The following is a 22,198-nucleotide window of genomic DNA, read 5'->3' as shown; positions in this document are numbered from 1 at the left end:
CTGAAGCTATGTCGACAGGGTCAACCTTCAGGAGCCTTGGGTATCACTGCACTTGTGCGGTGCGCAGTTTTCAGGCTGCTCTGAAATGCTAGAGCACGGAGGGACGTGTGGGTGAAGAGGGGCACCTTGATTTCTGAGTATTTAGACTCTTTGGGAGTTCCAGGAATTGTGGCTGTTTTTGGGTTCCCACCAGGCCTCCTTTCCTGCTATTTTGTGACCAGCCCAAACCTCTTGTTGCCACCTGGAAACTCACAGGTCTTGGCCCCCTGGCACCAGTTTGTGTGCAAAGCTACATGACCCCTTCATGGCTTCCTTTGGGATTCCCACAGTTATCAAGGCCACTGGGTACTTTAGCAGAGACCTCCTGGAAGGCTGCTAGTGCCTGGGAAGGCCAGACATGAGGATAGGGTGTGGGGTGGTGCAGGACTTCACGCCTATCTGAAAGGTGCGATCTGGGCTCACAACAGCAGCCATTGGGCTTTTGCAGATTGCCAAGTTGTTGTTGTTGGGGGGGGGGGGCGACAGCAAGCTTGACTGTTTTTCCTGCCTGCTCCTCCTGTCTCTTTTTGGAGAGGACTGAGTTCTGGTGGGTGGGCTTTGTCATTAGAGGCACAATCTGGAATGTGCCCCTCTAGGGTCATTGGAATCACCTCATGTTATTCCAAAAGCACTCCCGCTATTAGACCTTCTGGAGAACACGGAGGGCAGAGACATGTGAGCTGAGAGGGCCAGCTCCACAAGCCACGGGGGAACCAGCCTTCCCTGGTGCCCCAGCCACGCTGGACCTCCTCTCTCTTTTCACCGTGGTGGTTCCTTGAGCGCTGTATCCACCTGACTTGTCTCTTCTCCTCGGGGCAGCAGGTGGTGAAGACAGCCACATACTAAAACTGCTTGCCAGGATCAACTTATGCCCTCCAAAGGTTATTGGTAATGGCGGTAGAGTTGGTTGTAAAACTAACGTATGATCAATTTGAAATGATTTCCCTGCCTTTCCTGAAGTAGGTTAGGGAGGCCACAACAAGGACGGTTCCAGGATCGGGCTCAGCTAGGTTTAGGGTGGTTTATGTTCCTGGGGTGTGTGGGGTGTGTGGGGTGGGAGTTGGGGGGAAGGGTTGGAAGGGGGTGGAGAAAGGCGGAGGGGGAAGCTAGGCGCTAGGAGGAGGGGTAGAGTTTCTGGGCGGGGAGGGGGGACGCCGGGGCGCGGTGACGGGGACCAATGAGCTGCCAATTCGTGAGCCTCCGGCGTGACTGTAGAGATTGACGTGGAGGACACGTCAAATTGATTCTCACACCCCGCAGCTTCCCGGTCAGACGAATTTCTCCCAATCGGATGAAGTTCACCTTGGGCCTGGGGTCGCGGGCCTGGAGAGTGTCCTGGGAGCGGGCGGCGGCGGCTGCGGCGGCGGGCCCCGGGGCAGGCGGCGCGCTGGGCAGCGGCTCCCTGCGCGTCTCCGGCCGCCGCGGCCCTCGGCTCGCGCGCGCCCTCCCTCTATGCCTCTCCGCCGGCGGCGGCGCCCGAGCTCTCGCGGACTGCGCCGGGCCCAGCCCCCGCCGCTCCGGCGCCAGACAGCTGGCCGGGCCGCGCGCGATGGGTAAGGGGAGAGCCTCAGGCCGGGTGCGGGAGGGCGCGAGCGGGGCTGCTGCTCTGCCTCCCTTCCTTCCCACCGACCCACTCTCCCTGGGCAAAATGTTGTCCGTCCTCGGGAGTCGCGTTTTCTCTCTGCTGCCCCCAGTCATCGAGGGGGCAGTCCCTTAAGTTCAGGGAGGAGGTGAGGACGGGACCAAAGCTGCGGAAGGGCGCCGAGGGCTGAAGCGCGCAAGGCCGACCTCAAGCCCCGATTTTGCTAGCGTGACCCCGGCTCTGCCCCCGGGGTCTGAGCTGTCGAGGGTGGGGGTGGACCTGAGGGTTACCCCAGAGCCGCGCTAGGGTGCAGTGCATCACCCCTCAACACCCCCTTGGCTAACCGGCCGGTGTTCCCTCCCCTGCCTGCTCACTCCTATCCGGCGCGTTCGCAGAGCAGACGTACGGCGAGGTGAACCAGCTCGGTGGCGTGTTCGTCAACGGCCGTCCCCTCCCCAACGCCATCCGCCTGCGCATCGTGGAGCTGGCACAGCTGGGCATCCGACCCTGCGACATCAGTAGGCAGCTGCGGGTCTCCCACGGCTGCGTGAGCAAGATCCTGGCACGCTACAACGAGACCGGTTCCATCCTGCCCGGGGCTATTGGGGGCAGCAAGCCCCGAGTGACCACCCCCAACGTCGTGAAGCACATTCGGGACTACAAGCAGGGCGACCCTGGCATCTTTGCCTGGGAGATCCGCGACCGGCTGCTGGCCGATGGCGTCTGTGACAAGTACAACGTGCCCTCCGTGAGCTCCATCAGTCGCATCCTGAGAAACAAGATCGGCAGCCTGGCGCAGCCGGGGCCCTACGAAGCAAGCAAGCAGCCGCCGCCGCAGCCTGCGCTGCCCTACAACCACATCTACCAGTACCCCTACCCCAGCCCAGTGTCGCCTACGGGCACCAAGATGGGCAGCCATCCCGGGGTCCCCGGCTCGGCGGGTCACGTCAGCATCCCGCGTTCCTGGCCCTCCGCACATTCAGTCAGCAACATCCTGGGCATCCGGACGTTTATGGAGCAAACAGGTCAGTCGTGAGGTCTTCTGTAATTCTCTAGGAAAGGGCAGAATTGGGGGCGGGAAGACGAGCGAGGGGGTTGCACGCCCTTCTCCTCCTAGGACCGAATTTGGCTCAGAAAAATAGTTCAGGACTGGTCACGCAGGTGGGGGTCCAGAACCTTCTGTGGGAGTCTTCGGACATCTTGAACTTTTTATGACAAATATGGAAAATATTTCTCAAATAGAAGAGCAGACGGAGACCACAAAATCGGAGGCCTGAAATTGCGCTTTTTCATTCTTGCAAAAAGAATGCAAATGCCTATCGCCAAATCTAAGACAAACAAACCGCCGCCGGGGCCTTTCTGCGGGACTCCTTTTCTTTAGCTTTCAGGTTCCTTCAAGAGCTTATGCAGGCCCAGAAGTTCTTTTGATTAAAGGAGAAAGAGCCTGTGGTCAGTGTTTCCCTTTTCCCTTTTCTCTTTTTTCTTTCTTTCTTTTTCTTTTTTTAAGTCTAGCACAGACCTCTGTCGGGGTTCAGAGGCCATTCCAGCCCTGTCATTAGAGTAGAGGTAATGGCGCCCCATTCTCTTCAGGGACAGTCACTAGGACTTGCAGTTTGTCATTAAAATTCACTCAAATATTGGTAATCTCTGTTGCATGGAAAAGGCCGGAGGTTTTGGGCAACTTTGGTGGCCTGCCTAGGACGGTTCATGAGGTGTTTTCTGGAAGCACTGGTTCCCTTTCCCAGCAGCTCGTGTTTCCTTCCTCACCTGAGCAGACCCGGGGCGACAGGAAGCAGCATAGGAGAAACGAGCTGGGGAAGGTGGGTGGCTTGGCCCTGCACAGATCACATTTGAGTAGCTCTATTCCAGAACTGCGGAGACCGAAACTACCTGTGGAGCAGCAGCGAGCGGGGGCTTGGGAGGTCTGCCAGGTCTATGCCCATGTTTGAACATGTTTGAAGCTCTGTTCTTGAGACATTCTGGCATAGGTCTCTTTGGGGAGACCCAGAACGGTTCCTAGAGGCAGTCCAAGGTCAAAATGGTCTCCTAGCCTTCTAGATGCTAATGAAGACACCCAGAGGCTTACACAATTTTCTTGAAGTTGCCTTGAACTTGCAGCCTTCTGATTGTCACTTTAGAGCAGTGAAGAAACTGCCTCCGGTTCAGCCTCGCTGATTCTTATCCCTTTCGTAGCAAGCGGGCTCAGGGTTGAAAGAAATGAAGGGCAGGCCCCTCTCCTCCCTGCTCCAAAATGCCAGGCCCTGCCACAGCTCCACCTCCAAGAAAGACTCTGGGGTCTGTGACAGAATCCGGGTGTGGGAGGGGAGGTCTGGCAGCGCCCACGGATTCTAGTTGGGTCATTGGTTCGTGTGCAAACGTCTGGGCTGGAGGCCTTCAGGAGTGCACAGACTTCCACTCCATCTGCCTTCCCGCAGGTGCCCTGGCCGGGAGCGAAGGCACTGCCTACTCCCCCAAGATGGAAGACTGGGCAGGCGTGAACCGCGCCTTTCCCACCTCCTCAGCAGTGAACGGGCTGGAGAAACCCGCCTTGGAGGCCGACATTAAATACACCCAGGTAACCGGAATGCAGAGCAGTCGGTGGCCTTGGGGCGGGGTGGGGTGGGGAGTGGGCAGGGGAAGAGTTAGGGTGAGGGCGATGGTGAGAAAGGGCAGCGGCGACTCTCAGGCAGGCTTTGTGAAGTCTGCGCAGAGATTTCTTCTTCTGCGGCCCATTGCTGTCCTCAAATCCCAGGGTCCTCCTCTGCAGCAGCCTGGCCTTTGAGAGAAGGAGGCTGGCTTGCCTTTCTATTAAAAAAAAAAAAAAAAAAAGATTTTTCTTTAAAGCCCGAAGGTGGCTACAATGACTTCCTCAGTTTTTACTAGCATTGATATCATTGGAGTGGTTTGTTTTTAGAAATCAGGGACCGGACAGCAGAGTCCATGGCAGCTTGGCCGGTGCTGGAGAAGCTGAGGGTTTTCTGACTCTGTCTTTCTGCAGTCTGCTTCCAGCCTCTCCGTGGGCGGCTTCCTTCCCGCCTGCGCCTACCCGGCTTCCAACCAGCACGGTGTGTACAGCGCTCCGGCAGCCGGCTACCTATCCCCGGGCCCGCCCTGGCCACCAGCCCAGGCACCCCCGCTGGCGCCGCACGGAGCTGGTGTGGCGGTGCACGGCGGGGAGCTTGCAGCAGCGATGACCTTCAAGCACCCCAGCCGAGAAGGTGAGGGACACCATCTGGGAGCTGTCAGGAGACTGCACGGATTAGAAAGTGGGGAGAGGAGTTTGGGAGCTGAGACAGAGACACAGCAGAGACACAGACAGAGAGATGGAGACACAGAGACAGAGAGGGAGACAGAGACACAGAGACAGAGAGAGACAGACACATAGCGGAAGGAGGGAAGAAATGAGTGAGGGGAAGGGTAAGAATTGGGGAGGAAAGGAAAGGAGATTGGGGCAGATTCATCTCTACCAGGTGTCCCTAAGAAAAGACACAGGGAGGCCGAGCAACTCCCTAAAACTGCGCCCTTTAGCTCTATTGAGAGAGAAGGAAGAGGGTCAGGCTGGTAATTAAGACCTTAGGTGTGATCGGAGTTCTTGCATCCTTGCTCAGTTTATAGCTCCTCTCTGGCTTTAGGTTCTCCATGCCCAAGAATGGTCTAAAACACATTTGTGTAGACTGCAAAAGTGTCCTGTAGACTGCAAAACAGTCCAGGCCCACATTTGTGTAGCAGAACATTTCTTTCTGCAGTGATCTGCCCTGTACTTCAACCCTACAGGTGGGGTTGGACCTGCCGGTGGCACTCCTGACTTCCACACGTGGGCTCCTCTATTGGTCCGTGCCTGTCTGATTCCTCCTGGTTCCCTTAGCCCTGGTCTTTTCTTAGATTCCTTTTCTTCAGAGCACTTGGCTAGGAAATCGAAAGCATTCAGGTTCTTTCTGTCCCAGGGCACTGTGACTCATCCCTCTCCCCTCTAAACCTTATCCCTCCCCTCGTCTCCCACCTCCAAGCCTGCTCCCTAAAAAGCCAACTAAGAGATTTAACCCACAGGGCCAGCACGGATTAAATCACATTATTGATGAAATTTTTGTTTTTTACTGAACTTGGGAAACGATTCACCTGACCTTGAATCTGCCTTTATGAACCTGCCTATATTTAGGTTTTGATCACCAGAAAATTTAAACTTCCCTGTTCAGGAAGTCCCAGTTCCGGCAGAGAAGGGGACTGTCTCACAGACTTCAGAATAGCATGGGTCTGAAGTATGTTCAAGTAATCACCTTATCTGTCTCACATCTACAGATGCTGGAGAGGTTGGTGGTGGGGATTGTGGCCATGGCCAGGCAGATGACAGTGGCTCCCAGACAAATAGAGCCATTCTGAGGACTCTCTAGTGAGGAGGGTGAGAGAATATGGGTGCTTGAAGGGAAAACGAGGGTGCCATCCACGGAAGTAAACAGAAGAAAGAAAGTAGCTTTTAACTTAAAAAAAAATATTTTTTTTAGAATACTCATTACCTAGGATGTTAAGACAAATGTGTGTTAAGACTAAGATATTAGACAAATGCTCATTTGTCTAATACTTAGAAATCCATGTGCAGAAGACTGACAGAGTCGGAGAATTTATTTTAATTTAGTTTAAATAACAGGCTAGTAGAGGAAAAAAAATCATGAAAGAATTCTGAGTACTGAGAACATGAGCTCCAGCCCTACATTTAAGGACAGCTGACCGGACTCGGATTTCACTCAGTTCTTCCTCACGCTGAAACTGCTGACAGAGCTTTTGAATAAGATTTGCCAGCCAGTCTGTGTGAAGTGCTTAGCTGAGAAGGCTAGCTTGAATTAAAAGAGGACAGCCCAGAACTGAAGTGATTTATTCTGGGCTGGTCCCAAGGAGAAGGAAGACATAGGAAGAGCAAGGGCTTTTGGCTCCGGAGGGAACAGCCCATTTTCTGTGCCACTTGTTTCCATGGGAGCTTCAAGCCCTGTGTCAGAAACAGGTGGTGCGGTGTGGCCAATGTGTAAAGGGATCTCACACCCACTAACTCTAGTCAGTTTGAATGGGTATCTGCATTTGGGTTTATTTCTGATTGAGTTTATTAGAAACACAGAGCATCTTTGTTAGAACTACATGGCATCATTTTTTAAAGAAATACAGAGCATCTCACTGGCAGTCATGTCCAAGCTAGCTATGTTGGTTATTAAGTTAATAAGTTAATGCCCTAATCCACACAGCTCCTTTACAAAACAAAACAAAACATTGAAAACCAGACCAAACCAACCAAACAAACAAATGAAAAACTCCAAAAATGGTTAAAGGAATTATTCACACAATTTCTCAGGCTGGCATGCAAGCATTTGTGTTCAAAGATTGTAAAAATGAATTGTTTATTAAGCATCTGTTTTTTTTTTTGAAGCGTGAGAATTACACATTCCCTTGGAGTATGAATTTACACTTTTCTCATGGGCAGAAAAACAGACTTTAAAGATTGCTACCTAACTGGCCTTTGATAAGTCAAGAAAGTTTTACAACTCGCTACCATTTACTTTCAACAATTTCTTAAACAATTAATGTCTTCAAAGAAAGCTACTCCATGAGTTTACTGTCATTACTTTTTGTTTAATTTATAATAGTAGACTTAATATTTAGTTAATTTTTGTTAAAAATTGTCTTTGTGGAGACAATATGAATTTATATTCATATGAATATAAATATTCATATAACTATCCAGGGAAAAAATCAAATTATTTTGATAACCTAATGCATATCCAGAATACAGTCTTCACCACAGTGTTCCTCCAGTTACCTGCATCTTGCTGGTTACCCAGCCAGGAGCCCCCTGAATAGCAGCCTATGCTTTCACAATTGATGACCTTTGTCTTGGCAAAGGTGGTGATTCTGGGTTCCCTCCTATGGAAGCAAGAAAGTAGGAGTAACATTGATGTTTCTCATCTCCTGAAAGGGAACTCTATTTCTTGGGAACTGAGGGAAGACGAGTGGGGTTTAAAGAACATTCACATCTACGCAAAGATCTTTGCACTTTTCTCCCCAAGGTGACAGATCCCGTTGACCTCTTCTCAGGGCAACAGGCATTACACAATGTGTTTCAGAAGCTAGCAAACCTTTAGGGTGCCCAGGAGTGATTTTTAGAAGGGGATGGTGTGGGGAGATTTAAAAAAAGAAGTCAAATCTGTGAACACCACTTTCTGGCTTCTAGTAAGAAAATTCACGTAAAGAAAACTTGCTATTTGTATTTGTTACACAGAATTTGTAACTCTATTCTGATGGTTATTGCTGATCCAGTGTTAGTGCTTGGAAGATACCAAAGGCGAATTCTGTCATGGATAACTAGACAGCCTTTGCAAAGAAGAGCCTAGCTAGCTCTTGCTTCTCATTTGGTGGAGCCCCAGCCTCCCCTGGTTCTCTGCCACAGCATGCTATGCCCTTGCAATTCTGGCATTTTTAAGATGCCCACCCTAGTCGCATACTCAGAGATTAGACTATGCTAAGTGACCCCCCCCCCCAGGTAGGGTTCCCAGAATGCTATCCTCCCACATTCCCGGGGTCCTACAGAACACAAAAAGGGAGGAGGGACTGACAGAGCTTAAAACAGGAGCATTTCCCCAAAGTGGGGTGGAGCCCGTCTCCCGGCTTCCCGGTGTTTATTTTCTCCTCTTGTCTCTAAGGTAACTAACTCACTCCTGCCCGAGAAAGCTCCTTCTCAGATGTTTTTAAAACAGTTCCTCACTTTTGAAGTGTGTGGACAGGGTGGAAAGGAGTCTGGACACTCGGTTGAACAGTGGTAACCGTGCTTAGAAAAGAGAGCTGAGAGGCGGGGAAGCAAGCACCCGGGCTTTTCTGGACCATCTGTGCATCTCTTCAAAATCTCTCACCAATTTCTCTTCTCTCTCTCTCTCTGTGTGCGTGCGTGTGCGTGCGTGCGTGCGTGCGTGTGTGTGTGTGTGTGTGTGTGTGTGTGTGTGTGTGTGCGTGCGCGCTCTCTGTAACTTTGAGATAGGACAGGCACCGCAGGCTATGCCTGCGGCTAGGAGGAGGGCAGACGGCAAATCAGAATTCCCTCTCACCTGACTGGAACTGAGGCGTTAGAGGAGGGCTTGTTGCGGGAGGAGAGAAGGAAAGTCGAAAACTCGCCAGTTTAGAGATCGTCTGTTTTTGCCTCCTGGTGCAGGCAAGGCTGCATAGCCCGTCTGGCTTCCCCGGGAAAGGAAAAACAGGGTTGCACAACCATGGCGTCACTTTCTGGCTTCCAGTAGCAAAACTTGGGCCCCTTCCCGAAACCCCAAATAATAGAGCAATTCGGAGAATACCGCCTGATCTGGCAAGCCCACTGCCACTTAATTCCGAGGCCCACAGACCCCAGGATATGCTGTGCCCGCGCTGTTCCCCTGCTTACGGAAAGTGCAACCTTGGCTCACGTCTGAGGTCCTCAAGAACCTCTGGTGGTGCGTTTCCCGCCTCCCGCTCACCTCCAGCCACCCTGAGCTGCTTATTTGGCGGGGCGTGGAGTGGGTCGGTGTGTGGGGGCTGGAGGACGCGCTCTGCAGGTGTCAGCACCGGGTGAGTCGCACGTCTCCTTAGGAGTGGAGACCTCCACCCTTAGCATCCCGGGCAGAGAGAAAAGTCTTGCCTCTGTGGCCATCAACTAGAGTGCATTTTGGGTCAAGTGTCCTGGTGAGAAGACACGCTTGCCTAGTCCGCCTGAATGGATAGAGAAGGGTGGGCGCTCCCAAGTCCGTGACGCGCTGCCGTCTTGCTTTGTGGCCGAGTCTCTGGCTGGTGACCCAATGCTCCTGTGCTTCCTCCGCAGGGGCCGACAGGAAGCCCCCCAGTCCGGGCGGCAAGACCACAGACGCACTTGGTAGCTTACACGGACTGCCCATCCCGGCCTCGACCTCCTAGGAGCTGTCCCTCACAGAGCCTCAGCCCAGCGCCCAGGAGCAGGTGGGCAGCTCGGCTCAGCAAACCCGGCCTCCGCAGCATCCTGGACGCCGAGCTGGGCCCGCCTGCCTCGTCAGTCCCGCCGCGCTTCATCAATGATTGATTCCCTGGGATCTTTAGGCCCTTTTGAACCGTGGCTTTCGAAGGTTGCATCCTCCTAGCGTCCTAGTTCGGAGAGAGACTCCCTCATCCACAGCTTCAACTACATTTTTTGTCTTTCTCCCTTCCTTTCTCTTGATCTTTCTGTTTTCCTCCATCCTCTCTCTCTTTCTCTCTATTTCCTTCTCCATTTTCTCATCCGAATCTTTTCTCCTTTTGCCTTCTCCTCTTCTCCATCTCCTGGCCTCTCTTCTTTTGCATTTTCCTCACCATCAAAGGTTCTATCTTTACAGCTTCCCTGACTTCTCCAATCTGGGAAAGTTTCAGTGCATTCTCCAAGGACCCAACCCTCCTCTCTACCCGATTCCCCCAGCACCCTCAGTTCCGAGGAAGCTGGGCTTGAACCTAGAAGCAAAAAAGCCAAAGCCCTTTATCATATATTTTTATAGTAATAAACCAGAGTACAATTCTTTGAATTGCTTCCCCCCAATGTTTAGAAAAAAAATTTTTTTTTTTTCTGCGCCCAGTGAGTGGGCTGGCTTTGCTTCTCAGCTAATGTCACCTGAAAGAAGACAGGACCCGGAGAAAGGGACTCTGGGGTGGATGGTGTTTTCAGTAATTTAAAGGTTAGACGTTATTTCTCCTAGCCCTCTACACCCAACACTGTCTAATCTAACTGCTAAGCCGTCAGTTTGTTTTTGGGTGTTTGAGGCTCGGTACATTTGTTAACTTCGAAGAACAAAGTGCTTTCAGGGTGCCCAGGTTCTTTCTGGCTTCTGATTTGCAAGGAATAGGGGTGGGTAAAAACCTAGGAACCCAGGAGGGTGACCTCTGGAGCTAGGCACGGGGCCTATTAACTGATTCCGAGTTCAGGGGCCCTGGTGGTGGGACTCCGAGTGTAGCACAGTTTTTGTACTCATAAACATTACCGGTGAGAGTCTGACATCACCTGTTAAACGTGGCTGCCTTTGAATAAAGGAAGTTTGAAACTCGGTGAGGGAGAAAGTCCAGTGCTCGGCAGTGTTTTTGTGCTTACCCTGAATCGACCGCGGCTCCCCTCCTAGGATCTTTTCTTGAGAGCGCACTGCTCAGCTTGGGCCCGTGGTGAAAAAGGGGCAACCTGCGTGGGGACGTTTGTCGGTGGCTACAGCCCATCGAAGAAACTGGTGGCTTCGCTTTCCCGTCAGGTCCAGCTTGAACAAGAGTTCAGGAAAGGCAGCTCAGCTTCAGAGACCACATGGGAGAGCCAATTGCAGAGGCCATCTTAAAATAAAAATTAAAGGGCAAAAGGCGACAATGGAGAGCTTTTTCTAGCATTTGAAAGCTAAAGAAAATGATCTCAGGTTACCAAATAATCACGTTCTTTGAAAGGACAAAGGAGTTGCTTTCTCATTGTTTTGTTTTTTCCTTCACAGTGTTTGGCTTTCTGAAATTTAGAAAAGAAACTTTTGAGTTGAATTGTTGCTTCTAATTGGCGCTGCCTGCTGCAGCTGTCTGCTCTGCTCCAGTCCTTAGGTCCTGTGGGAAATAAATTTCACTGCATTTTGAAAAATAATAGTATCTGTTGAAGTTATCGGTCATAAAACAGCACTCATTTTCTTTACACAGGTAATTTTTTTAAAGAGTTAAAGTCTCTTGACTTTAAAAAGTTCCATTTTATAGATAGGGATATAGAGAGCTAGGGAGTACCTTTTTTCGGATCACACAGCAAGTTATGAGGACAGAATTTGGGCTTCGGAATGAGGGAAAGTATCTCATCTCCTCCATGAGTCAGGATTGGGACTTGCACTCTGAGACAGTCTGGCCAGCTTTCCATAAGTCAGTAGAACCTGCTGAAAAGTGGATCTTAATGAGAGTGGGAGGGAAGTGTGAAAAAGTGTCAAGGCCCCTGTGACTTCAGCTAACCTTGATATGCTTAGATGAGTGCCTCCTGCTCAGTCCTGACACTGAGTTTCAGGGATCCTTTCTTGCTTCCTGGAGAAGGACTGGCTTGCTTAGACCTGTGAAGGCATTGAAACCCATTATGAAGTATTTATGAAACCTATTAGAAGTATTTATGCTACAGTCTCCATCTTTTGATTTTTATCTTTTCTTGTTTCCTTGCATTTCTGAGACTGTGGGTAGGCTGCTCAGGGATAAAGGCTGGAATGACAGAAGAAGACTCCTTTTTTGTTTGTTTGTTTGTTTGTTTTTTAAAGTCCCACCTGCAAAATGAAACACTTCTCAGATCTTTCCCCTGTTGTTTTTGATAGCTAGCCTGTAATGAAAGAAGAATCTTTGGACATTCTGGGCTCTGCGGGGTGGTAAATCAGGGAGGCATATAATAGCTACAACACCAATAGGCTTTGGCTTTTCATGTTAGATATGAAGGGATAAACTATTCTCAGGCTGTGGCTGTGAAGAGTCCCAGTGAATGTGACCTAAATTCCTGCTCCGCTGAGGGTGACAGGACTGTAGCCTTCCTTTGTCCCAGGGTCCCATCTGTGAGATGTGCCCTTCCACTGTGGGAACCCCCAGTAGGAAGCCTGCCATTGCCTTTGCTTGCCTTCTCTGGAGATGAATTTGTTCAGCTATCAAAAAGGGTAGGAGAATTACTTCTAAGACCGATGGGAGATCCAGAATTTAAATCACATTTAAAAGATGACATTTGTTCTCCAAGCATCTAGAGCTATAGAGAAATTTCAGGCTCATAATACAATTTTATAGTGCCATGAAGGGCAGAATAAATTGAGAGAAAATCACTACTCAGAGACTACCTCTGGCCTACCGCCTGCTTTTTACTTTTTACTTTAAGAATAACTTGAAAAATAGAGTGACATATCAAAAGAAGAACTACACAAAGAAAGATATAGAATCACTCAGATGACCCTCTGGTGGTTTTGAAAGAATTAGAGTAATACACAGTAGAGTCATCAAAATGAAAACTCATCATTTCTTCTTAGTCTCACTTCCGTTCTTACAGGTGAATGCTCTTACCGCCTCTTTCAGCAGAGAACTTGTTTCTGCTTTTCCAAGTGCTCAGCGAGGAACTGTATTGTCTATACAGTCACAGGATGCATATCTGCTCCTTGCACACAAGCTGCATCAGCCCCACCGCATTTATTTCATTCTCTCAAATGGATGCATATCAACAAGGGTTTATTAAAAACACTGTATTTGTAAAGAGGGCCAGCTTCATGTTTTCAGTGACTAAAGACAGGATTTTGTTTGCTTGTTTGTTGGAGGAAGTACTTAGAATGGATAATAACTTCCCTCAGAGAAGTGGTTGCTTTTTAGGGGGCGGGACACGACTCAAAGGAAAAGAAATGAGGGACAGCTTTGTTCTTCAGGAAGGTAACCTGACTCCTTCAGACCGAGGGAGGAGTTGGTGAATTTGATTTTCCTAGTCTTGGGGAGAGTCAGGTCTCTCTGGGCCAGGGAAGAAAAGGATGGGAGAGACACCGAAGAAATCCTGATACAAACCAAGGTGAAGGAAATATTCAGTATCATCATGGGCATTCCTTTCATCTCTTCACAGATCACTGGAATCCACAAGGAATTAGGCTGCCAGTGGTAGCCCTCACTCCCTCACAGCTGCCTTTCCAGTTTGCTTGTTTTGACTCCTGTAAAAAGATGAAGATTTACTGAAATCATCTGTGGTCTGGGTGTAGTTCACTGTCAATTTCCCAGCACCAGATTCGCTAGCTGTAATTCCATGGGCCAGAGTTTCTGTTCAAAAGAAATGCTACCTGCTCCATGTTATTTGGATGATATGAATTTAGAATCTTGTCAGAGTGTGTTGGAGAAGCTCAGCTGAAAGGCTCGTGCACCCAGACAGGCCACATAACAAGAAACAGTTGATTCCTTTCTTTCATTAGCACAAAGTGGTACTTGGCCTTCACCTTAACACTGCTGTCGCTGTGTAGCCTCAGTCACTGAGGAAATGCCCTGTGGCTCAGATACTTCTGCTCATATCTTTGAATCTCAATATGATAAAGAAATTTTCTCCCTGTTTTTGTGTATGTCCCCCCAAGAGCGGAAGAAGCAGGAGCAATCTCACTGTCCTCCTCTCTAAGGTCATACAATAAGAGCTCCACATTTACCCCCAACCCAACATGGGGATTCTAAACACTCGGGACAATTACAGTCAATTTAGCCTGGTGGCTTCTTTGGAGCATAGGCTAGTTGAAAGCCCTGTTTTCAGTCTAAATAGCATTTCTCGAGGAGGTAAAGCCTGGGATTCTCATTGAAATACACATCTGTTTCTGGGCCGGCCAAATCCTAAAGTGGAATCCCAATTACAGTTTTCATGGGTGATAGAATTTCTACTGTATTACAGTTTAACCACCTGGGTCGCCTCCACTCCCCCCTTTCTTCTGAAGGATGAAATAAGCCGATTGAATGTTCATTCAGCTATTAAATTACATTTCCATCCTGTAACATTTCATTTCCCTTTTCTCTGGTGAGATATACGGACCTGATGGATAACTTCCAGTGTCTTCCTTATAGAGAGTGTGCAGTTTAGTTCTCTAGAGTTCTCCAAGTGCTGGTGGGCCAGGTTTCAGTTTTACAAGATTTTCAAATAACAAAGAATAAAGAGAAACTTCTTCAGGTAACTAGTTGGTTTTGACTTAACAGCAAACTTCTGGGCTTAAAATGAAAACGATGTTGAGTGAATTGAAGGAAAATGGCTTTTTTTTTTTTTTCTATTTCGAAGTTGAATTGGAACAAGAAGTGGCTGGAATATATTAAAATGATCCTTGGGCAAGCAAGTGGGGATGTGCTTAACTCTATCTAAGAAAGGAAAGATATCATTATGGCCACAAGGGGGAGTGCACATTGTTCCTGGAAGATAAAGAGAAAGATAACAGTGAGCAAGGGAAAAGAAACCATTCTGTGAAAGCCATACTCTTTCCGGTTGTAGACATTCATGTATGAGGAGCACTCTTTTTGTTCTTGTCACAATTGTTTCTGTTGGTAACCAGATCTATAGCATGTGTCCCCAAATGTTCTAGGTTCATTCATATGGGAAACATCAAATAAGTTAGTTAGATGTCCACAGCCACTCAGAGACGGACTCCACTTCTGACCCTGACTGCAATATAGATGTATGTTCATTTAGTTCTCCGAGTAGATAAGCAATATCAGTTTTAATAGGGACCCACTCTAAGCTGACATTTTTAGGAAGTGAAATCAATTTTATCTACATTAGTGAAATTTTGAGTTTTGAAGGATGGATTCAAGTAACTTGTCCACCTCTAGAAATCCTTTGGAAGTTTTCAGTTACCTAAATTTGTACACATGACTTCTCTGTGCTGGATGACATATTAGAGACCGAACAGCAAAGGGAGACAGGAGCCTGTCTCTTGTTCATTACCATTAGGGTAAATCCCAAGTGGATTTTGTAAATGGAGTGTTGGGGGTTGGTCTGATGCTTATATTTTGATGCTAGTTACTGGCCCTCAGATCTGGTTATTGCCCCATACACCGATCCTTGTAGTGTAAATCTGCCTAAGACTTTATTCCTGATTGGTTAATAACAAAAGCAAGGCCGGAAGAAGGGGGCAGAGCTACAGCTCAGGGCCTTGGAGGACAGACAGACAAGAAGAGAGGAGGAAGGAGGATACAACAATGGGTTAGTGTAGAAAAGGAAGCATGTGGACCAGCAGGTAGGACTTCGAGGATGGTGTGGATGGAGAAAACACCAAAATGAAAAATACGAGCAAGTATTTATAAGATTATGGATGGAAGGTAGCCCAGACAGGAATGGGTACAGCAGATGGCATGGGATTCAGCCTGGGAGGTTATTTTGATAGTGTGGATGGATGGAAATGGCTGCCCTGCCCAAGGTAAATAAGGCAATTACAAAATCTATCAGGTGCCTGTGTCTTATTATTTATGATAGCAGGTTAAATAATACTGCTGTAATAATTACAGGGCAAATAGTAATAAACCATATACAGCCCAACAGCATTTTGTTTACAACAGTGGAGCACAGAGGTGTTCTTTCTTGGATTGGATAGAAGGGACCTCTCTCACTGCCTCTAATGAAGATTTCTACATACGAGACCCAAACTGCCCACAGTGAAGAATGCTCAAGGGAGCAAATGCTGGTTCAAGTCCTGTTTTGTTTTCGTCACTTAGCAGCTGTGTTACTTTGGGTGACATTACACAAACCTACCAGCATCAGTTCTCTCATTTGTTCAATGGAAACTAATTAATTAATAACTAATTAAAAACTAATTAATAGTTACACTTCATAATAGGCACTAATAGAACCCTGGGCCTGGTGGTACAGGCTTGTAATCTTAGATTTTTGATTCAAAGCCAACCTCAGCAATTTAGTAAGAGTCTACACTAAAATAAAAAGCAAAACTGGTCACCAACACACTGAACCAAACCAACTCAAAACTAAATCTGGAGATATAGCTCAGTGCTGGAGTCCTTGTCTAGAATGAATAAAGCTCAAAGTCTAGTCCCTAGACTTTGCTTTGGCTGCTTGTCAGCCCCCATCGTGTTGCTATTCTTCGACTATTTTTCTTTTTCTTCTCTTTTCCTCTTCCTTTTTTTCAGACAAGATCTCCTATATAGACCTGACTGGTCCACAAAAAGTTACCATGAGGGTCTCATGTGAGACCCTCCTGCTCAGTCTTCTGAGTGCTGGGAATGTTCATGTGCCGTCACACCACATGCTTTTTTTTTCTTTGCTCAGCACACCAACATTTGTCAGGGAATTAACTCATGTTACTGTTTTGCAGACTACACTTTCTGTACATCAGGTCTGCAAAAGATCCAGTGTCTATCAGGACTGACAACGCTAGCTTCTGAATTGGCTGGAACAATCAGCAGCCTTAGAAGGGACAGGGACTCTCAGCTGCTCCTCAAATCTGGTAGCTGCAGATGCTCGCCAAGACCTTAATGCTCTTTGATGATTTCACAGCTAGACCAGAAAGGATTAATGGCAACAGGTATTCATAAATACTTCACTGAAATAGACTTTCGGTGTCAAATTAATTTTGGTTAATTTTATGGGGTTGTGTATTGAGTCACATCATCAGCAGACCTGGAGGCATATCCGGAGACATTGTGATACCTGGAGAATTTCTCAGCTGGAGAGGTGTCAGGGGAGCTGGAAAATGGTTTGAATCTGCTGCTATCTGTAGCATGCTGACTATACATGGTCCTGTTGGCTTTTGGCTTATGTCTCACTCTCTTCACTAGGTTAAATGAGTTTTGTTAAGATCAGGGTATCATGCTTGGAAACCCCCATCCTGATTCCCTTACTCAAACTGGCTGCTAACAGGGACATTAAATAATAACATCAAAACCTCAACTCAGTATCTTCTGAAGGACTGAAGGATAAAATCTCCTTTAGGATGACTGGGTATTATTTTTACAGCTATCAGGAGAAGAAGAGCCCAGTGTTCCCTTCCGGCACCCACAAATACTCAGTCTTAAACATATGCACACACACTCCAAAGCCATGACCACGTACAGCATAAAAGATAGCTATCCAGTTCAGTGTTACAGGAAAATGTCCACAGGCAATTCTTGGGTCTTTTTAACAGCACTTCTTTGCACCAAAGAGTGTTCACGAATCTGTTCCACGTTTGCAGCCTTATCAGTCATGTGCGAAGGGCGCGCATCCATGGAATATGGCAGCTTGGTTCTGATTCTCTCCAAGTTTGTTTTCGCAAACCGGATGCTCTCAAAAGTAAATAAAGACATTAAAAGATTTATAAAGAGACTGTCACATATTCTGAAGTGCAAAGTGTAAATGAATTTTTATAGGCATATGGATTTCATTTCGGCGATAATATGCATGAATTTAAAAATTAAAAGGAAATGTGCTGGCTACAATGTGTTTTTAGTTCTCATTTAGTTGTTGGAAATAATCAAAGGTGCCTAACATATTCAACACAGGGGAGACTCTGTTCTCCTGTGATGTCACTGGGATCATCAGATAATGATTAATAAGGTCTGTGATAGTGGTGTTTCCCTAAAAGAAGCAACAAAATGACATTTGCTATTTGAGTTTCTGCTTTTTAGAAAAATCCCACGGTTTCTGGCCAAACTTATCCTTTTCTGTGTAAATATCCAGGTTGCTCTATGCAATACACTGCTTGTCTCCTCCTCTGGGCCAACAGCTGCATGGCAGGGGAAACTGTTGACTTCAGCATATTTACAATTATTCACGTAAAGGCAGAAGAAGACTAGTAGAAAAAGATAATGCTAGGTTCTCCTGGCCCCGAGGGATGGGTTCTGTCAAGAGTGTAAAATAACAGCGGCGTCCGAGTCATCCTCAGAACCGGCAAAGCTCTCACAGCTCAGTCAAGAACACAGCCGACATTTTATTCTAGTTGTCATGATAACTCAGCTTTAGGGATTTGTTCATGTCACACTGGCTCAGCCTCAGAAGAAACTTTGGCTACAAGGAGTTTCATTTTGTTTAGTTCAGCAGAAGAAAATTAGCGAAGTGGGTTTTTAGTTTTAAAAATTTGTTTTTGGGTAGGTTTTACTGTCAGCTGTGATGCTGTTGATGAGTGTAACAGTAAAACAGAGCAGCCCAGGATAGGTTTCTTTTGAAAATTTAATACACGTGAAAGTAATAACTGGTTTATGCACTTCCATTTGTTTTCATCAGTGTAGAGTCTTAAGGCTCATGATTTCTTTATTTAAAAATAAAATTCCTATACCTTCATGCATTGGAAGTGAGTATCAGAGCTTATAAAGAAGTGACAGGCTTTTAACAGATATGGAATTGATGGTTATAATCAATAAGTACTTCTGGATTATTATCAAATTAGATATCGGATGAAAAGAGTAACTAAGTGTCTTCTGCTCACTTGCCTGGTGTGAAAAGTTTGATATTTTATTTTGGTAGCTAGATGTAGAAAGAAAACTGGGAAAATGAGCAAGATACCTATATAGATTCATGTGTATATTCATGCATTAAACACATATTTTCTGATTTGGGCTTCAATAATGTAGATAGTTTATCCATCATTCTCAGACTCTGCTGTAGGTCTATAAGTACCCACAAAACCATTTAGATTATATGTAGTCTTATTAATAGATTGTTTTAGTTTGATTCTTAAAAGACTTGAAAGTAGAGATTGAATCTGTTGCAACAGCTCTTGACTGTCTGATTCTAAACACTGCTAGGTGAGTGGGGATCACGGTAACCTGATGTGCTGGGCGTCCCTGTGTGAAACCTGGGTACTTGTAGTTTTGAAATTCATAAACATCTTTAATGTTCTAAGCAATAAGTATTTTTTTTTAAATTGGGGGTTGGCACTTAGTTAAGAACTAGGAAAACAACCTGATGTTTACACAGAGAAGAAAAAAAAATCCTTGTCTTTGGATGAAAAGAGAGCAGGCCTTGCCTTTCTTGGCCCTGAATCCCGGGCATCTAGTTCCAGTACATTCAGGAGATCTGGGTCTTTTAGAGGCACATAGCCCACTCAAGGATGTGCAAAGAGCAAGACTAGCAAGGAGCTCCCCAACTGTCTTGTGCAATCCGGATGTCTGTTCGTGTTGTTAGAGAGAAGGACGTGAAAGCATGGAGGCTGGGTGAGGGTCCTGCATTCAGCAGGGACCCTGCTGCTACGGCAGGCTTGACTGGGGACCTTCATTCTTGTCTTCAAATGGGGCAGTGCCACAGCATAGCTGGTAGGGTTAGCCCATAAGCAACTTTAGTCCAGGGTTCTAGGTAGCCAATTACTGGCAGCTATTACTTAATTAGGAAATTACACCCTTGGGCTCTTTAAGTGATAAAATATCTTAGGGTTTCATTCATATATTATCCCAAATTTTAGCTTGATTTTATTTTTTTCCTTTGGGTTTTTTTTTTTTCTTCTTTTGTAACAGGTTGAACCAATTGAATTAAAAACAATTCAGTCAATGAGGGAGGGGGCTACAGCTGGGACACAAAGTAAATAAATTAATTAATATAAAAATAAAAAATTATATATAAAAAAAGAATTTAGTCTTAGCCTTTCAGTAACTCAGCAGTTTAGCAGGTAAAATCCTCATGGAACTTTTGTTCTTGGATTTATTTGATATGGTTGATCAAATCACACAAATAAAGTTGACATAGAAGTCTTTTTGATAGTTGATTTCTGCCCCAGACAAGGAACTCACAAAGACAAAAAGCTGATTTTGGCTCACAGTTTGAATGGTTCCAGTCTGTGAGGAGACAGCACATCATGGCAGGAGATTGTGGCTAGGAAAGAACAACACCCCCCCCCCCCCCCCCGGCAAAAACTCCAAACCCTGCATTATCAGCAACTAGAGAGAAGGAGACAGAAAAGAGGCTGGGGTCCCACATTCCCTTTCCTGGGCATTGCCCAAATGACCTAAAGATCTCACACTAAGTTCTGCCTGCCAATGGATCCACCTACCCCCAAGAGTGCCAGGGCTTGTGGACTAAGCCTTTTATACAAAGATCTTTGAAGGGTGTTCCAGATCCTAACTAGAGCACCTGCTTTCTACATTGCAGGCTTGATGGACACAAGATCAGGGACATGGCACCTGCATTCCTGTACACCGTGTCTCTGGGACTGCAAGGCCTGCTCACTGCCCTCCTGGGCTTAAATTTTTCCAGTGGCAGAGCTGCAAGCACTAGTTTATAGTTTACATAAAATAACTACAAGTACTAAGCAAAGACATAGAAACATACACATCTGAGTATTGAAAATACTCACCAGAGTGGTCATTTAGTGTGCATGTGTGTACAGAGTATGTACTGAGCCATCTTCCTAGCCTCTGGAAGAATTGTTACAAAGTACCATGTGCTGTAAATTCTGAACAAGTATGTGTCTCAGTCCCACAGTGGCTGTCTCTCCCTGTGGAGTCTGACAACTCTCTTCTTGTTTAGTCCACAAGGACCGTAATCTCAATCTGGTGTGGAAAACCTGGAAAGTTTCTGGAGAGCTGTTCGTCTTTAGTCTATTACAGAAGCCTGGAAACATGGGCTCTGGTATCAGCGAAGGAATCAGCAGTAGCAGTCACAGGGTGAATTAACTCAGTGATGAGATGGAAGGAGAAGCAAAGAGTTTTTCCTTCTGAAATTCCCTCCCCCCTTTTTTGATGAGGGACTTTTCTTTTTTTAATTAATAATTTATTTACTTTACATCCAGATAACAGCTTCCTCTCCACCCCCATCTGCCCCTCCTCCCTTCTCCTCAGAAAGGGGAGGTCTCCCACGGTTATCAACCAGCCTTGGCATATCAAGTTGCAGTGAGACTAGGTGCCTCATCTGCTGAGGCTAGATGAGGCAGCTTAGGAGAAAGGGATCCAGAGGCAGGCAGTGTAGTCAGAGACAGCCCCTGCGTCCGCTTCAGAAGTCCCACTTGAAGACTGAGGGAAGAAAACGATAATAGCAGGAACAAGGTCTCTGGGTTTAGAACTAGAACTTTAAAAACCCATTGGTTTTTCTGATGTTTTTAGCTGAAGACTCATTTTTGTATCTCCCCAGCACACTGGCACCCTGCCCTTTCTGTCCTCTCTCATTCCCACATCTTCCTTTCTTATCCAAAGCAACAAGCCCCTCCTCCGCCCCCAGACATTAAGACTGTGTGTGCGTCATGTACATGAGTGCCCCCGAGGTCAAAAGATGCATCAGGTTAAACCCAGGTTCTCTCTGCAAGAGCAGCCGGGTCTTAGACACTGACCCATCTCTCCAACCCAATTTTGGGTTTTGATGCATTCAGATTTCTGGAATTTTGAGTGTCAGGGCTACAAGTGTGTGCCACCATGCTCTGCTCCTTTCCTCTTCTTTTTTCCCCCTTACAGTTCTAGAGATTTCATTTTTTAAAAAGTCCTATCTCTAATTTTAGAGTCTCATGTTTTTAAATATCTTATGCTTGAATGATTCTGTTTGGCCTTTTGTTCTTTTTTCTTTCTATACAATTTTAAGTAGAAATTCATTTTTTTCATTTATTTAATGAATATGGCCTTTTGGTTGCTCAGTTGTTAAAGCTTATGTAAATATTCCTAAGCCAAAACCAACCAAGCAAAAATATCCAAAAACAACTCACCTCTCAAATTTGAAACATTTTCCCAATCATTTCAGGCTAGGGATGCTGAACTTGTGTGTAAGCTTCAGAAGGTCCCGAAAGACGTCTTTCAACTGTGGAGTGTACCATTTGTATAATGAAGGCAAACAGATCTGAATAGACATTTTGTTTCTCATTGGGAATATTTAAATCTACAAATCTATTTCATTCACTACCACATTGCATGTGTGGGTTGAATGTGTCATCCCAAAGGATATATTGAAATCTTGATCTTCCTTTCTCATGGATATGAGGCCCTCTTGTGTTTTCATGTATATATATGAGACATAAAAATATCTATTAGATGTTATAATGTTTAAGTTCTACATTCAAGAGACAGTGTGATACTTAATTTTCTAAGTCTGTTTTATTTCAGTTAATGAGGCAATTTCCAGCTCTATTTATTTCCTTGCAGATGACATAGTTTTGTTTTTCCTTATGGCCGAGTGAAGGTCCATTGTATTTAAGTCCTACATTTTCTTTGTCC

The 22,198-nt window shown here is 46.4% G+C and overlaps 1 protein-coding gene across 1 annotated transcript; it reads left to right on the top strand.

Annotated features, from left to right (window-relative positions):
• The first annotated feature begins 1,330 nt into the window (after nucleotides 1-1,330).
• On the top strand, nucleotides 1,331-9,535 carry Pax1 (paired box 1). Its single transcript, XM_021646301.2, has 5 exons — nucleotides 1,331-1,592; nucleotides 2,017-2,646; nucleotides 4,057-4,196; nucleotides 4,620-4,839; nucleotides 9,444-9,535. The coding sequence occupies exons 1-5, from the start codon at nucleotides 1,331-1,333 to the stop codon at nucleotides 9,533-9,535; spliced, it is 1,344 nt and encodes a 447-aa protein (XP_021501976.1).
• Nucleotides 9,536-22,198: the final 12,663 nt, after the last annotated feature.

Source organism: Meriones unguiculatus, chromosome 4 (assembly GCF_030254825.1).
Source record: "Meriones unguiculatus strain TT.TT164.6M chromosome 4, Bangor_MerUng_6.1, whole genome shotgun sequence".
Taxonomy (NCBI): Eukaryota; Metazoa; Chordata; class Mammalia; order Rodentia; family Muridae; genus Meriones; species Meriones unguiculatus.
The sequence above is the reverse complement of the archived record's forward strand: the minus strand, read 5'-3'. Positions and strand labels throughout refer to the sequence as shown.

Coding starts and splice junctions, on each gene's coding strand:
- Pax1 (XM_021646301.2), top strand. CDS start 1,331: ATGAAGTTCACCTTGGGCCTGGGGTCGCGGGCCTGGAGAGTGTCCTGG. Junction 4,197..4,619: donor CCGACATTAAATACACCCAG/GTAACCGGAATG, acceptor GTCTTTCTGCAG/TCTGCTTCCAGCCTCTCCGT. Junction 4,840..9,443: donor CAAGCACCCCAGCCGAGAAG/GTGAGGGACACC, acceptor CTTCCTCCGCAG/GGGCCGACAGGAAGCCCCCC.